This window comes from Equus przewalskii, chromosome 5 (genome assembly GCF_037783145.1).
Source record: "Equus przewalskii isolate Varuska chromosome 5, EquPr2, whole genome shotgun sequence".
Lineage (NCBI taxonomy): Eukaryota > Metazoa > Chordata > Mammalia > Perissodactyla > Equidae > Equus > Equus przewalskii.
The window spans coordinates 55,494,687-55,511,906 of record NC_091835.1 but is presented as its reverse complement, the minus strand read 5'-3'; the positions used below and the strand labels follow the sequence as shown (position 1 = coordinate 55,511,906).

General features: G+C 35.4%; 1 protein-coding gene across 2 annotated transcripts in view; it reads left to right on the top strand.

Annotated features, from left to right (window-relative positions):
• Nucleotides 1-16,789, top strand: part of ERGIC2 (ERGIC and golgi 2) — a 40,621-nt gene extending 23,832 nt beyond the window's left edge. For both annotated transcript variants that reach the window (XM_008535266.2, XM_070620951.1), the window contains exons 7-14: nucleotides 781-882; nucleotides 1,763-1,858; nucleotides 5,051-5,106; nucleotides 5,973-6,071; nucleotides 10,607-10,704; nucleotides 13,297-13,459; nucleotides 15,269-15,351; nucleotides 15,520-16,789. In XM_008535266.2, the coding sequence (XP_008533488.1) occupies nucleotides 781-882; nucleotides 1,763-1,858; nucleotides 5,051-5,106; nucleotides 5,973-6,071; nucleotides 10,607-10,704; nucleotides 13,297-13,459; nucleotides 15,269-15,351; nucleotides 15,520-15,582 (760 nt within the window). In that variant the 3' untranslated portion in view covers nucleotides 15,583-16,789. The remainder of the gene's footprint in view (nucleotides 1-780; nucleotides 883-1,762; nucleotides 1,859-5,050; nucleotides 5,107-5,972; nucleotides 6,072-10,606; nucleotides 10,705-13,296; nucleotides 13,460-15,268; nucleotides 15,352-15,519) is intronic.
• The last annotated feature ends 431 nt before the right edge of the window (nucleotides 16,790-17,220 follow it).

Here is a 17,220-nt window from a genome sequence, read left to right as displayed (position 1 = left end):
AAGCTTTTTTTCTTGGTTTTGTTTTTCAGAAAAAATAATTTCATAAGTTATCATGAACATAAGAATTTTGTAAAAAATATCTTCTACAGCTGATTGGTTCTTTGTAGCTAGGTATATTTAAAAAGAAAATCTAAGCATGGGTTATCAAATGTATACTTTGGTCTTTATAATCCTATGTCTTAGGATTCTTTTTAGAAATTATAGGTAGAGTATGTTTTGTTTAGAATGGTCTTGCAGTAGAATAAGGTTAGGTTTCTTTGGAAAAGGAGACACCAGATGATATTAAATGGCATCGTGGCTTAATTGGTAGTGAGAATTGGATGCTTGTGATGTGGGTTTATACCCCAGTAATCTCCCACGTTAAGTCTACCACGTCTGTTGTGTGGCCCCTTATTTCTTATTCTTTGTATCTGTAACGCTTTATTCAACGGCTGACAAAGAGTAAGAATTTTGTAATTGTTTCATGTATACATGAAAGATAAAATTAGATACTCCTGTGAGCAGAAGCTCCTTCTTGGTGACCCTGACTGCATGTCCGTTATTGATGGAATCAGACAGGCTTATGGAGCCCAGCTCTTAGATCTCTACCCACCCTGCCTCACTTTCCCTGCTTTCAAGGAAATGACCAAAAAAAAACTTGGTACTTTATTTTAGAATAAAGTCCTGTAATGTTATGTATGGCTTAGCTAAGTCAGCTATCCATTGTTCTTTTTAAAGTGTTGGCTTTCTTTGTATACCTTACTGTATTTCTAAACTGTTGTTTGTTTGTGTTGTGTTTAGGATGCTGCAGGTGATTCAGAGCAGACTGCAGGAAGAACATTCACTTCAAGATGTGATATTTAAAAGTGCATTTAAAAGTGCATCAACAGCCCTTCCGCCAAGGTGAGATGTGTTTTTTAGAGGTACAGGTATTTATTATGAATTTACTTTGATGTAATTTTAGTATTGATTTAGTTGTCTGAATCTCATATTTCTTAGAGAAAATGTAATCATTATGTGTGATGAGGATGTCATTTTACTCTTAAATTTGTAGCCTGTGATATTGCTCAGAATTATCACAAATAATATTATTTCATTTTCATTTAATTTTTCTCTTTTATATGTGTATGGCATACCTCCGTATAAAATCGTATTAGGTTTTAAGAACAAATAAATTGCATTTACTGTAATAAGGATGTGTAGAGTTTGGTTAGGGATTTTGTGCTTTTATTTCACTTTTTTCTCTTTCATAGATTCGAATAGCAGATATTTGGAAATGTTCTAATCATGAGAATGATCGTTTAAGTTTAAAGCCATGCAGAGGTTTTCCATTTGCTCAGGAAGAGAGGTCTTTGTCTCTTTGAACTTGGACGGCGTGCCCTTCCCATACTTCACTCCTACTCCTGCCCTCTCCTGCCCCTCAAAGTGCCAGGAGCAGTTCATGAAAGTGTATCTGTGTTGGATTAATTATTTACTTTTAATCTTTCTTCTCTCATTGGACTTAGTCCTCTGGTTAGATTTGAAGAACTGTGGAATTTTGGATTTGTGTGAATATAATATATATATATAATAATTATGTAATTTTTTTCCATTTTACAGATGTATGATTTTTTAATAAATATATAGACTTCAAAAAACTACTGTTCTACTTTTGACATTTAGAACATTACCTGAAAATTCATCTTTAGGGGTTTTCTTTTTCCGCTCTATGAAATTTTCTCACCACACAAGGGTGCTGTATTGAATGCACTGTAAGCAGTTCTAACATATCTTGTCGTAACAGGGAAGATGATTCATCGCAGCCCCCTGACGCGTGCAGAATCCGTGGTCATCTATATGTCAATAAAGTAGCAGGGAATTTTCACATAACTGTGGGCAAGTATGTTCTTTTTCACTTACTGAAAATACTTTAGACAAGTTGGCAGCTTGGTTAAAAGTAAATTCTTTGCTAATCAAATAATATATAACTAAGGACTAAAGGACTTCTTAAAATGTTGTGTTTTTATGTCTTGAGACTGTTGCTTGGAGCTTCCATCTTAGGATAGAGAAGACTACTAACTTTAAAAACTACTTCAAAACAAAAGTGAAACAGTCATGTCATATTTTGTACATATTGAAGTAAAAGAGCTGTAGGTAAATATGAATGAAAACATCCTCCTTGCCAAGTTTTAGTAACCATAAAGCTCTTCCCTAGACATTTCATTAATTTGTTCATTTTGTTGGATGGCATTATGTTTTGGTTCTGTTTTTCCTTTTGGTGATCCTTATCAAAATGTAATCCCTGACTAATTTGAGACAATTATTTTGATGTGGTTGTAAATTAGTAGTGTTTGGGATAAAGTTAAATTAGGCAAAAGTTAAGGAAAAATATCAGACCACCTTCCTTCATGAGCTGCACCCAGCACAGAAACTGTCGTACAATAAGTACTTGGTAAATTTCTGAATGAATCAGTAAAGCTTCCCTCTTCCCTCACTCCCTACCCCGCTCCGTCCCTTCCATCTAGAGTTGCAGGGCTGAACAATTCTTCATTGTGAAAGACATTTTTTGAGTACTTGTTATGTGCAAATTACCATGCTAGATACTAAGGATGAAACAGTGAAAACGAAAGGGTTTTTGCCCTTACAGTGTTGACATTCTATGAGAGAATCCAAACTTTAAACAGAGAATTACACTAATAATTACTTAATTGTAGTTGTACTGAAGCTATGAAGGAGAAGTATGGCTGATAAGAAACTATATAACAAGGTGCCTGACCTACTCTGCAAGTCAGTGAAGGCTTTACTGAGGAAACCTTTGAACACTAGTGGATGATTAGTGGAATTTTATATATAAAGGAGAGAAGGCATCCAGGCTGAGGGAAAGGGCATAAAGCAGGAAAGAGTGTGGCTGGAGTTCTTTTTTTCATAATTAGAGAGCATTAGACTTCTATGCAAAATTATTTCACTGTTTACAGTGGTGAGATCAAACATTTGCTTTGTCTTTGTTGTCCTACTCTTCTTAACATTCGTGTTTTGTTAATGTGTTACTGTTGCCAGGACCCATTCTCTCCATCCCCAACCTGTAGCTGGGAACCTTAGGCTTTCTTGGTATCATGCAGACAACAAATAATAGTTGGCTCAAAGAAATTTAGAAGATTTTATTGCGTCTTAGGCTCCAAACAATATCCTACTCCAAAACTAACCAAAAGAGGGAAACTTCGACAATTATTGTACAAGCGTCTGTATTGTCGCCTTTGTTCCCAGTTTCACTTCTCTGCCCATACCTCTTTCTCCATAAATAAGAAAGGCCAAATGGAATGCATTTGGTTTGTATGTTGTCCTTACCATCTCTGGGATATCCTAGAAAGCCACTCCTAATTTTTTGGTCTTAGTTTTGTCAAGTTTAATAGTGATCTTTTTGAAGATCTCCTTTTACTTCTCAGGCACAAATATCATTCTCAACTGTAATACAAAGGAGAAATAAAAAGAGCATGATTTATGACATAATAATATGTATTTCAGTATGCAGATATTTAAGCATGAATCCATTAGATAAGTTAACGAAGTAAGCAGATGCTTGCCACTTGTATGTAGAATCATTAGGTATACACCAGCTGCAAATGCAGACTGAAACAGATGTGTTGGCCACTCAGATATCATGAATAGTATTTCTGTTGATGAGATGACATTCTGAAATAGTGAACAACTGTTTGTAATACTGTAAACAAAACAAAGTATAATGTTCCCTCTGTGTCCTGGGAAATTTAGTTGTGTTGAAACTACAACAAAGTACTACAAAGATTAGTACCATATGGCCTAGATGTGTAGTAGGCTATACCATCTAGGTTTGTGTAAGTACTATAGGGGAGGAAGAAATTTCCCTCTACTCTTCTGGGTTCTTTTGGCTGGTCTAAGAATTAAATTGACATGAGACAGTATAACAGGAAAAAAACTGAAGTCTAATAACATGTGTACATGGGAGAAACCCAGGAAAATTAAGTAACTCACCAAAATGGTCAAAGCCCTTACCTTAAATACCATCCTCTGCTAAAGGCAAAAAATGTTGGGGAGAGGAAAGTCAGAGACTTCAAAGAAAAGGAAGGCAATTCACAGGTAAGTGAAAAGGAGCAAATGTTTGGAAAACCAGAGTTTGTTTGGCCAAATAGAAGAACGCAGAAGGGAGTCCAACAAACAGGCTTTTCTAGATTCCTCCCTATCTGCCACCTAGTCCATGTTATGCTAAGGTGATAGCTTGCTTTCTGAGACAGGTGTTTTTAATCTGAATTCTTTTAGGCAGTTAACAGGGAGGTAACAAGAAAAACTTTGAGTCTTTTGTTTCTTAAAAATAATCAGCCTGAAATAATCCTCATGTTAAAGAGACACATTTTGGGGTGGAAAATTTTGTTCCCCTTTAGTACACTCTGACGTTTGCACAAAGAAGAAATCGCCAAGTGACACATTTCTTGGAACATATCCAATGTATCTGCTTTGTTAAGCGATGCATGACTGTATCGTTTTTCCTATACATACATACCTATGATATCTTTAATCTATAAATTAGGCACACTAAAAAATTAACTAGTAATAAAATAGAGCAATTATAACAACATACTGTAATAAAAGTTACTGTAGATCTTAGCAACCTCAGCATACAATTTATTTTCTTTCCTTACTAAGTCAAGAACTTCATCTTTTCACTTAAAGGAGAATTGCCAGCTTCACTACTCTTGTGCTTTGGGGCCATTATTAAGTAAAATAAGGGTTGCTTCAACACAAGCGTTGTGATACCTCGGCAGTCTGATAACTGAGGTGGCTACTAAGTGGCTGACAGGCAAGTAACATATACATTGTGGATAAGCTGGACAAAGTAATTATTCACATCCTAGGTGTGACAGAGCAAGATTTCATCACCATACTCAGAATGGTGCACAATCTAAAACTTATGAATTGTTTACTGTGGAATTTTCCATTTAATGTTTTTGGACCATGATTGACCACAGGTAACTGAAACTGTGGAAAGCAAAACCCCGGATAAGGGGAGACTACTGTATATTTAAATATTATTACTTTAATCTTTTTTTCCTTCTTTCAGGGCAATTCCACATCCTCGAGGTCATGCACATTTGGCAGCACTTGTCAACCATGATTGTAAGCAGTTTCTGAAAATTTATTCCCTAAAGATATCCTTGAAAAAAGTGTTGTGTGTTTTTATTTTTAGCGCCGGTGCAAGGTAGTGCTTTGAAAGTGGGCTATTTCAAAAACAGATATCCAAAGGAGAAAAGAAATGATTGAATTTATTGCCTCTAATCCATTTTTCTCTTTTCTTTGAGCTACCTGTATTTCTATTTAGTCAATAGCTCAGAAGTTGCTGAGGTTAGGGAGGAGAGCCTTGGTGTCCTTTATATCAATTTGTACACCTTTCTGCTAGTTTTTATCAATAATGAAGGAAATATATTTGAAATTTATTTCAATATGTAAATCTAATATTGACATGTACATATAAAGTATTTGTTAGTTTTGTATAACAATTGTTGTAAAACTTAGTTTTTAAAGTCTATTTTAGAGAACAAAACCAAGTAATAAATTCTATAAAAAAATCTGGTCACATTTAGGAGTGGTGTGTATTAAAAATATATCTCATCAGTTTCATTATTTGACTACATGGACATCATCCCAGTTGTTATCACAACACAATCCTGTTATGATTTGGACCAGGAAAGACTTATTATTTTGGTTATCAGGATTAGATGTGATATTATTTCTTAGAAGTTAATTTATGTATAATTATAAAATGTTAGATATTACTTTTTATCAGAATTTACTTATCTTTATACATTTAATTCCCACATATTTATATGCATTTTTCTCAAAATAATGTTTTAAATATTATACTATTATATCTGCAGATTTTAGGTACTTTGAGAATAGATAAGAATGCGAACCAATCTGTAATGTAGTTTTGAATAATTTAATTTCTCTACTTAATTTAACTGGTTTTATTTTTTGCCTCTTAGCTTACAACTTTTCTCACAGAATAGATCATTTGTCTTTTGGAGAGCTTGTTCCAGGAATTATTAATCCTTTAGATGGAACTGAAAAAATTGCTGTAGATCGTAAGTGTTTAATAATTACTGTTGGAATTTGGATGTAGACAATTGTTCCTATAACTTTAATATTAATGCATTTTTAATAATGCTCTTTCTCACACCCTTGTAACAGACAAACGTATAAATCTTTAAGTGGTGTAAGTGGTTGCTAATCTTTAGGTAGAGTTGTATGTGGAGAGAATTTGTCCTAATGGTAGATAAAACTTAAATGTTAAAAAACGAGCCATAGAGCAGGATAAGAAATTAGAGGTAAAAGTAAGCAGAAGTAGAATTTAAAACCTCTCTAAATATATGAAAGGTTAATGTGTTTATAGGGCATAACTACTTTTCCATATTCACCAAAGAAAGAATTAAGAATGAAAGAAAGTTTTAACATTATAAGAATTCTTCTTTGTATAGTTCTTTGTACAGTTCAAAGTTCTAAAATGTGTATTTACCATTTTAGAAACCTCTCTGGAGAACTTAACAAACATTAGAAACCTAGAGTTATTCTAGAAAGGTTTGGTTATTAACAGTCAGAAGCAGTACATGATAGCACAGGTACCTTTTATCACAGTTTGTTTTAACCATTTCATTTAAAATCTCAGTTTATCCAAATATGGATAGATTATTTTCTTACTTTCGTAGCAAGTACAGGCAGTCCCTGACTTAAGACGGTTTCACTTATGATTTTTTGACTTCCCAATGATGCGAAAGTGGTGCTCATTCAGTGGAAACTGTACTTTGAATTTTGATCTTTTCCTGAGCTGGTGACTTGCAGGAGGTACTCTCTCGTGATGCTGGGCAGTGGCAGCAGCTGCAGCTCCCAGTCAGCCACGCAGTCACGAGGGTAAATGACTGACACCCTTACAACCATTTTGTACCCATACTACCATTGTTTTTCACTTTCAGTACATTATTTAACAAACTTCATGAGATATTCAGCACTTTATTATAAAATAGGCTTGTGTTAGAGGATTTTGCCCAATTGTAGGTGATATAAATGTTCTGGGCACATTTAAGGTAGGCTGGGCTAAGCTGTGATGTTTGGTAGGTTAGGTGTATTAAATGCATTTTTGAATTATGATATTTTCAACTTATCATGGGTTTTTCAGGACATAACCCCATCAAAAATTGAGGAAGATCTGTAGTCCTTCTTCCTGGAGGTTTTTGAGTGCCTTTCCTCTACTTAAATAATCATATTGTACGATACACCCTGCCTGTAGGACCTTCTAAGGATCTCTAAAGCATCCTGTGCTACTAGGAAGTCTAGCCTTTGTAAAACTTTAATTAAGGGTTTTATTTTTTTATTAATTCAAATAGATTTATTAATATTCTTTTCAGTATTTTACTCTTTTAGCATAGTGTTGTAATCAGATGCATTAAAGATGTTTTACTTCGAATACTGACTTACATTCATGAATATTTTATGTTTGTTTGAGGATGTTTCACTTAGGGAACCATGAGTGTACTAAATTTGGAAATGTGTGAGTAGAAACATTCTGAGAATTATAAGCTTTATTCAGTATAATCTCATCTTTAATCTAAGTATATGTTCATTTTACACCAAAATGCATTAAATATTACTTGAGATGCTTGTTTGAAAACATATTGGTTAATACTTTGTGTCAGGATGCTAAAATGAGCTATAAATTTGTACAGAAGCAATTTTAAATATAAACAGATTAATCTTTCAAAAGGTTCCCTTTAAGGCTACTTGTTCCTAAATTTGAAAGACTAAGATGTATTTAGAGTTATGTTATAAAATGCCGCCATGGGGCTGACCTGGTGGTGCAGCGGTTAAGTGCACAGGTTCTGCTTCAGTGGCCCGGGCTTCACCAGTTTGGATCCCGGGTGCGGACATGGCACCACTTGGCACGCCATGCTGTGGTAGGCGTCCCACATATAAAGTAGAGGAAGATGGGCATGGATGTTAGCTCAGGGCCAGTCTTCCTCAGCAAAAAGAGGAGGATTGGCAGCAGTTAGCTCAGGGCTAATCTTCCTCAAAAAAAAAAAAAAAGTCACCAAATGAATGTCAATAGGTTTTTCAAAGCTTTAAAGCAGATATACTCTTCTCCTTCCTAATACACGCTCTATTAGGCCTTTTTTTCCCAAAAAGAGGAAAATCACCATTATGAATCTGTTGTGTTCGGGTAACCACCCACTCCTTGATGTTCTCCAGAAGTTTTTTTTTTTTTTGTGGTGAGGAAGATTAGCCCTGAGCTAACATCTGTGCCAGTCTTCCTCTATTTTGTGTGTGGGATGCCTCCAAAACATGGCTGACAAGCCTAGCCGGTCCGCACCCGGAATCTGAACCCATGAACCTGGGTCACCAAAGTGAGATACATGGAACTTTAACCACTTGGCCATGGGGCTGAACCCTTTCTTTTTCTTTTTGGGTGAGGAAGATGGGCCCTGAGTTAACATCTGTGCCAGTCTTTCTCTATTTTGTATGTGGGATGCTGCCACAGCATGGCTTGACAAGTGGTGTGTGGTAGGTCCACACCTGGGATCTGAACCTGTGAACCCTGGGCCACTGAAGTGAAGCGTGTGAATTTAATCGCTAGGCCACTGGGCCAGCCCTTTCCAGAAGTTTTGAGGGGATTACTTAGCAGTTACATATTTAATGCTATGCAGATTTGGACAGACCTACAACCTTTGGAACAATTTGTGGCTTGCACCAAAATTTCATTCAGTAGCATTTTCCTGGGCCTGGCCATTGAGTTACTTAATGAACTTACAGCCTTTTCTTGAATTAACATTAAATAAATAAGTCTTCAGTAGTTCTCTGGCCACATTTAGAAGGTTTCCCATTTTTCCTGTTATGTTTCTTTGACCCTTGTTAGTTATTATTACATTGACACCTCAGTCGTCATATGTGGTGAGATTGCCTTTGTCCTTCGTTTTTCCCCCAAGTGTAATTATCCCGCCCGTGTGTACAGCATTGGTTATTGTTTCACCACTCTCACTTTCATCTTTTTTTCGTAAGTACTTAATACTTGAATACTTTTTTCTCCTAGCACTTTCAGCTCTCTCTCTCTGTTTATGACAGGGAGAGTTGACTTGTAAAACACCTGAAAACTAAGCACGAATCAAGCAGTTCACCTTACATCAAAGAGCAACTCAAAGGAAAACGCTGAAGCCCGTTCTCAACCAACAAGCCGTCTGTTGGTGGTGGACAAAGTTAACACCCTTTTGCTCTAATACTATCTGTGATAATAGTTAGGATATTTAGTTGGAGTTAGTAGAAGAACTAGTCAAAAACTGTTCATGTTTTTGACAGTTATAGTTGTGCAAGTCGTAGGTGGAATAAGAAGTTGTGAAGCTGAAACAGGCTTTGCTTTATTTTGTTAGAAAGTCGTTTAATGTTGGTGTTTGAAGAGACCATGGCTCTTAGCTCTCTCCCTCCTGTTTGCAGTTTTACCTCTCCTTCCCCTGTTCTGAATTCCACTGAAATAAGAGAGAAACTGGATTGATGGAAATAAAAATTCACTCATGCTGAACAAAAGAAGCTAGATACACACAAGCGCATACTGTCTACTTCCATAAATGGAAATTCTAGGCTAGGCAGAACTAGTCTATGACAACAGGAGGTAGATAGGTGGTTGGCCTAGGGCCAGAGATAGCGGGGATTGACTGCAAAGGGGTGCGAAGGAACTTTTTGAGGTGATGAAAATGTTTTATATTTTGATTGTTGTGATCAAATGGGTGATTACATTTGTCAAAATGTGTCAAACCATACGTTTAAAGTTGATGCATTTTATTTGTTTACACAGTTTTCACAACCAGTTATTACCATGTGGTGTGAAGTCTTTCCAGGTCAAATGTAATGAGGCCCTATTATCTAGTTGAAACTATAGATAGATATATCTAATTCTCAATTTTCTAGAATATAGTTACTTCTAGAGAATTAACGTGTTTTGTATTATGTGAACTGTTACTTGTTTAAAATTAATTAATAATTGGTAATATAATGATATTTATGACTTGTTAAATCTAGAAAAGCCTAATGACTACATACATATGATCCTTTTGATGACACAGTAACCCCAGGCCATTCCCGAGTAGTTTCTTTAGTTATCTTCCTGCTTGGGTATCAATTCCTTATATTTATCCAAAGGCTGGCTAATTCAATTTTGGTTTATTTATATATCTTAAGATATTAGTAGAAACTGAAATTTGTCTTGTGGTGGTTATACTACTATAACTGTATTCTTATTAATATCTGTAGTATGTAGAAATGCTACTTTTCTTTTCCATATTTGATAAAAGGATGATAGTGATTAAGTGATTATAAAGGATATCTAAGTCACTAGTTCATCTTTTTAAACATCTTCTAATAGATGTCTGTGTGTGCGACTATTTTATGCTTACTAAGAACTTGTTTTACCAAGTATGAGTATATTGTTTTCATTGATTCTTATAAAATTATTATTTTTTAGATGTTATCAAAAGTACCATTAAATTTCAGGTTAGTTGTACTTACTGGAAGGAGGATCTATTTGGCAGTAGTTTAATTGTTACTGGATTGAGGAAAAAAATACATTTTGTTTTTATTCTAGACAACCAGATGTTCCAATATTTTATTACAGTTGTGCCAACAAAACTACACACGTATAAAATTTCAGCAGACACCCATCAGTTTTCTGTGACAGAAAGGGTAAGTTGAGTCCAACTGGCAAAATGATTGTTTTCAGTGTTTTCTAGTCCTGCTACAGAAGAAGAATGGAGTTTCGCTTGGTGCCCTCCCCCATTTAGAATTTGTGGAAGTTTTGAAATGTATTAATGTTTTATTTTAAGACAGTAAAGTATCAGAAATGGGTATTAGTATGTTTTAGAGCAAGAAAAGTATATTTTTGAAATATTTTTTAAAATTTTAAAAAGTGTGTATTTAACATTTTAACATAGAGAATGTATCCTATTCAATTAAGACAAAATTATTAAACTATGATACTATTAATTACTTTATTTTTAGTATCTTAATTTTGTAGCATTTCCTCATATATTGGTATAAGCAGTTCTTATGTGCCAGCAGACTCTCTGATTTCTGTGTTATGTATTTTTTATGTAATGTACCCTGGGACATGCATGATTATTGTGGCTCAGCTAGCAGGTTTCGAGGGTTTGCTTTCCTAAGTCAGCGCTTCGTACTCATCTAATTGAGAGGACACATGCTCTGCTCCATCAGCATGGAGTGGCCTTAGAAAGAAATACTGACAGTGAGGAGCAGAGCTTTAGAATTGGAAAGTTTGACAGATTTCTCATCTACTCTGGGGTCATATTTTCTTATTATTGCATTGAAGAATAGTGAATATTCAAATACTAGTATCCAGAAGAATTCCAAGGAAAAACTTAAGTGCTTTTAAAAACTTGCTTTCTTTCATATGGAGTTTTCTTTTGATAGTCTTATAACTTATGATTACTATGTCCTCAATAATTGTAGGATTTTTGTTATTCTTAGGAGATTAAATACTGAAGTTTTAGGAATGAAGTGTCATGTTTTTATAACTTTGCAAATGGTTCAGGGGAAAGATCGAGTATGTGTAACTGTGTGTGTATATAAACAGAGAGAGAGAAACTAGGTAATGTGTATACAAGGATATATTGTGCTTTTCAGCATTTCATATCTTAGAGTTACCATTTCTCACTAAGTTTGGCAACACCTGATCATCAGACAGTCTACAGAGTGGCAAGGCTTCGGAGAAAAGAGGAACACATACATTGCTATGGGAATGCAAAATGGCATATTCTCTGTGGAAGGGAGTTTGGCAATCTCTGCAAAAATGACATATGTATTTACCCTTTGGCCCGGCAACCCTCCTGCTATAAATTGAATCCAAAGATACAGTGGAAAAAATACAAAAATGAGGTGCATAGGAAGCTATTCTCTGTGGTGTTATTTGTTATAGTAGAAGATTAGAAGCAACCCAAATGGCACATCCACACGATGAGGAACATGCAACTTTAAAAAAAAAGAGAGAGAGATACCTATATAGTGATATGAAATTGTCTCTAGGATGTATTTTAAATAACAAAATTAAGTCAAAAAGACAAAAAAGAATCCAAGAGCATTTCACCTTTGCAGGGTGTATTTGTGCTAGTAGAGTGACTAAAATAGTTGTGTTTCACTTAAAAAAAAAATGGAGTGTAACTAGAGTTGGTAAAATGGAGTATGAGGGGGATGGAGAGGTGGAAAGCTGACCTTCGTTGGTCCTGGAACCCGAAGTGAGTCCTTACTAGTCTTTTCTTACATAGGCACTCTTATCCCTGAAACAGCTTCCACCCATATGGATGGTGACAATGTGTTTATAATTTTGGCATGATATCGAACATACCAGAGCTGTAAAATGAAGTTGCCTTATTGGAAACTTGATCAGTGGGTTACAAGGCTCTTGGTACTAAGAAGGAAAGAGGTTTGGTAATGCCCCACATAAAATTGTTTTAATTTCCCTCGTATTTTTATTCTGAAAGCTTACAGTTTAGATGTCTTAGCAAAAATAGATAGAGCCTGGCACAAAAATCCTAACAAAGCCCTGTGGTAGCTTTGTTACATTTGTGTTTTGAGCTATAATAGAAATTTACTAGAAAGTTTACAAACTTTATTTTTGAAGTGTTAAACAGGATGGAATGAAATAGAATATTTTCTGACTCAGTGTGCACATTGGTAGGTTTATAATTTTAGCTACATTCCTTTCAGAAGAAGATTTTTTTAAAAAAATGAACCGGTAGCTCAAATATTGATATCTTTCAAATTAATGCATTGTGTTTTCTTCCTGTGTTGTATCTCATATAGTTTAAAATGGACAGAAAGTGAAATGATTTGGTTTTAAATCTGACCATTTAAATGACAAGATGCAATTATATTTTATAAATTCTTAGCAAAGAAATATTATAAAAATAATGTCAAAATATGAACTTAAGTTTTTATTGATTTGGTCAACGAAGAATGTGCCGTACGGTTGTAAGCTCTTGAGCTCAATAGAAAACTTGTATGTGAAGGGAACTTTTTAAGAAAATAGGAAAGAATGATTCTGCTCTTTTAATTGCTTCAAAAGCTAACCATTCAAAGAATACAGAATGATTTGATTGGCTCTGAAGAGCTTAGTCTAATTGGACAATTGATAAAGAGATTTGGATGTCCCTCTCGTGCGTCAGGGCTGTAGGGCTTCATATTGACTGAGTGCAAGTAACCAGATGGCGTGAATCCTGTTTCTCTCCCCTATCTCGCCCCTTCCTTTTGCCTTCCTTCTAGGAACGTGTCATTAACCATGCTGCAGGCAGCCATGGAGTCTCTGGGATATTTATGAAATATGATCTCAGTTCTCTTATGGTGACAGTCACTGAGGAGCATATGCCATTCTGGCAGTTTTTTGTAAGACTCTGTGGAATTGTTGGAGGAATCTTCTCAACAACAGGTTAAGATTCATTCCTTTTTTGTCTAATTTCTAAAAGTTTTCCTGACCCTGAAATTCAGATGCTTTTATTTAAAAGAGGCAAGAAATATACACATTCTCATGTTTTGATATTTAAAGAACTTTTACCTTGAGATTTAATTCCAGGGCCAGCCATGGTGGCATAGTGGTTAAGTTCAGCATGCACCTGTTTGGCGGCCCAGGTTCAATTCCCCAGGCGCGGACCTGCTGTCTGTCAGTGGCCAGGCTGTGGAGGCGGCTCACATACAAAAAGGAAGATTGGCAACAGATGTTAGCTCAGGGTGAAAAGATTTAATTCCAAACCTCCACAATTGGATTGATTAAGCATTAAACATAATTAAGTTCCTGCCTTCAGTGATTTAAGGGAAATTACTTAGTGAACTAGAAAGATGCTAGAATTGAATCCAAATTCTGCCATTTACATGGTGGTAACCTTGATTAGCTTGTCTGCCTTTTCTGAAATTGTTTTCTCATCTATAAAAATGGGAATAATTGGGGCCAGCCCAGTGGCGCAGCAGTTAAGTTTGAGTATTCCACTTCGTTAGCCCGGGGTTTGCCGGTTCGGATCCTGGGTGCAGACATGGCACTGCTTGGCAAGCCATGCTGTGGTAGGCGTCCCACGTATAAAGTAGAGGAAGCTGGGCACGGATGTTAGCTCAGGGCCAGGCTTCCTCAGCAAAAAGAGGAGGATTGGCAGCAGATGTTAGCTCAGAACTGATCTTCTTCATAAAAAAAAAAAAGAAAAAAATGGAAATAATATCTAACTTGTAAGTGTGTTATAGGATTAGATGAGAAAATGCCTAGAAATAGTAGACACTTCAATGTAAATTTTCTTTTTCATTTGAATGTAAATTTTCTTTTTCGTTTAAGGTAATTTAACTGTATAGTATGATAAATCATATCTTATGGTACTTTGAACTATGCAGTACATGAAACCAAATTTTTCAGTCAATGTTGTTTTTATGATTTTTGGTCTTTTTTGCCCTGGGATCATGGGATTCTCTCAAAGATAACTTGCAGAATTGTAATCATGAAAATTTGAGAGTTAAGTACAGTAGATAAAGAAAGGAAACAGTTTCTTCTTTATCCCCAACCCTTATTCAGTATTACATGGAGCTGGGTAGTTTATATACTTAGAATTATATATATGTTTTTATATATATATAAATGTATATATGTTATATATGTTATATATATATATGTTTTTGCTGAGGAAGATTTGCCCTGAGCTAACATCTGCTGCCAATCCTCCTCTTTTTTGCTTGAGGAAGATTAGCCCTGAGCTAACATCTGTGCCAGTCCTCTTCTGCTTTTTTTTGTATATGGGACACCTCCACAGCATGGCTGGTGAGTTGAGTAGGATCATGTGAGCCCAGGCAGAGCACATGGAACTTTAACCACTTGGCCACGGGGCTGAGCCCTAGAATTATATTCTTCGAATGAATGAATAACTTCTCTTATGAAAGTCTTCATCACTGCTTCATTTAAACTTCATTTAAATTTGTGGTGCTGATATTATTTATTTTTCAAAATTTTCTGGGTGTGAGACGTAGTAAGTCTCTTTTGCTTTGTCAAGTAATAAATTATGTGGCTTTGTAATTTTGAAAAGAAATCCATTTGTTTTAAAATTCAGTGTCTTGTTATTTTGAGCTGTGGAAGTGAATAAAGCAAGCTGCCTTGTTTCCTTCCTTAATCTATTCCATTATAATTAGTTGAGTTTTTAATTCTTACATAACAATTTAGGAAATAGTTTCATTAAAAACATAAACATAAACTTATTTTTTATTACAGGCATGTTACATGGAATTGGAAAATTTATTGTTGAAATAATTTACTGTCGTTTCAGAGTTGCATCCTACAAACCCGTCAGTTCTGTAAGTGGTATAGTATAAATGGTGCTGATCTCTAAGTCATGTTATCTTTGTTAAATCTAAATAGTAGCTTTGGTGCCCAGAAACAAATTGCCCAAAGTAATGCATTATGTTTAGAGGAAATAGTGTAAGGAATAAAATTAATGCTTTGGTCTTTTTTTTCTCCCTTAGGTCCCCTTTGAGGATGGCCACACAGACAACCACTTACCTCTTTTAGAAAATAATACACATTAGCACCTCCCAAGGGAAGGAGAAAAACTTTTTGCCTGAGACATAAAACCTTTTTTAATAAATAAAATATGTGCAATATATTCAAAGAAAAGAAAATATGAACGAGAAGCAGGAATCACACCTAGGAAAATACAGAAAAGAAACCCAAACTGAAATCTATATATGTTGTGTCTGTTACAAATGTCCTAGAAGAAATTATGCAGCTAATCAGTGAATAAGCCCAACTGGAGGACTGCTTTGAAGATGACACCTGAGGTTTTCACAGCAAATGGGCAGTATCAAAATGAGACCTTGCTTTTTGGTGACAAACATCTTGCCTGAAGAGAAGAAGTCAAACCACATCTAAAGAAAAAGTCAGTGATACAAAGTGCAAATGTTTGCGTCCTTTTGTTTTTAAAAGATATGATGTCAGAATAAAATATGTAAAACATATGGAAAACTAGTCTAGACTTTAAAAAGTTGTGATCAGGTCACATTGTTAATAAAGGAAAACAGGGATGGGTCCCTATGTTATAGCCATATTAATGTTAAGCCATTATGATAAGACCATTTATCCAATAATTTGGTCTTATGAAGGTAACTGCTTTTCTTTAAACTCTGGCTATTGACTTTTCTAACTGTTCAGGGCAGGGTCGTGGAAGACTAAGGTGAATTCCTACAGGGGCAGGTACAAAGGTGCTATACTATGTAATAGGTATCATTCACAAATTGTATAGTGGGCTCTTATACAGGGAGAAGAAAGCACATTTTTTAAAAAGATACTAAGTTTCCTAATCTAATCCTTATTGGTATACTTTGGGAGTGGGGTGTGGGGTGAGTAATAAAAAGATCCACTACTGATGATGAAAATCATCAGTTTGTAAACTATTAAGAGGAAAAATAGAATATTTTATATGTGTTGTGGTGAGTGGGCAACAGGGTAACTTTAAGTAAAATGGAAGCGTGAGGCAAATATTTAAGTGAAACAAGATAATGTCAGATCTGAGGGATTCTCATACTAATCAATGTCCGTTAAACTGTAAAACTGGATTATGAAAGCAGTATCTGCATTCAGAGTGTGCTGAGTGTGATTGATTCTGTATTAGATTGTGTTGTTCTAACTTTCTTACTATCTAAGGGTTGATTTTAAATTTCCAGACTATAAAAGATTAAAAGTAATGAGAGAGAGATATCGCTCCGGTGCCATTAAAATCTATATTTGGAATAAGTATGCCAACATCAGTTTTCCTTTTGTAATGCTTAATGATAATGGAAGAATCATCAACCAGTCCCCATGGTTTAAATCGTTAGGGAAATGGGGAAACAAAATTCCAGGTAAGTAACATGGCCAAGACTAAAAGACTGGATTTAAAACGGTAGTTTTTAGAGAATAGAATGTCACAAGTTACAGTGTTTCAAATGGATTTTTTTAAAGGTTAAAAATTTTTCTTGAAAATGGTTGGGACAGGGACCAGCCCCATGGCTGAGTGGTTGTGTTCTTGTGCTGTGCTGCGGTGGCCTGGGGTTTTGCCGGTTCGGATCCTGGGCGTGGACATGGCACTGCTCATCAAGTCATGCTGCGGTGGCATCCCACATGCCACAACTAGAAGGACCCACAACTAAAAATATACAACTGTACCAGGGAGCTTTGGGGAGAAAAAG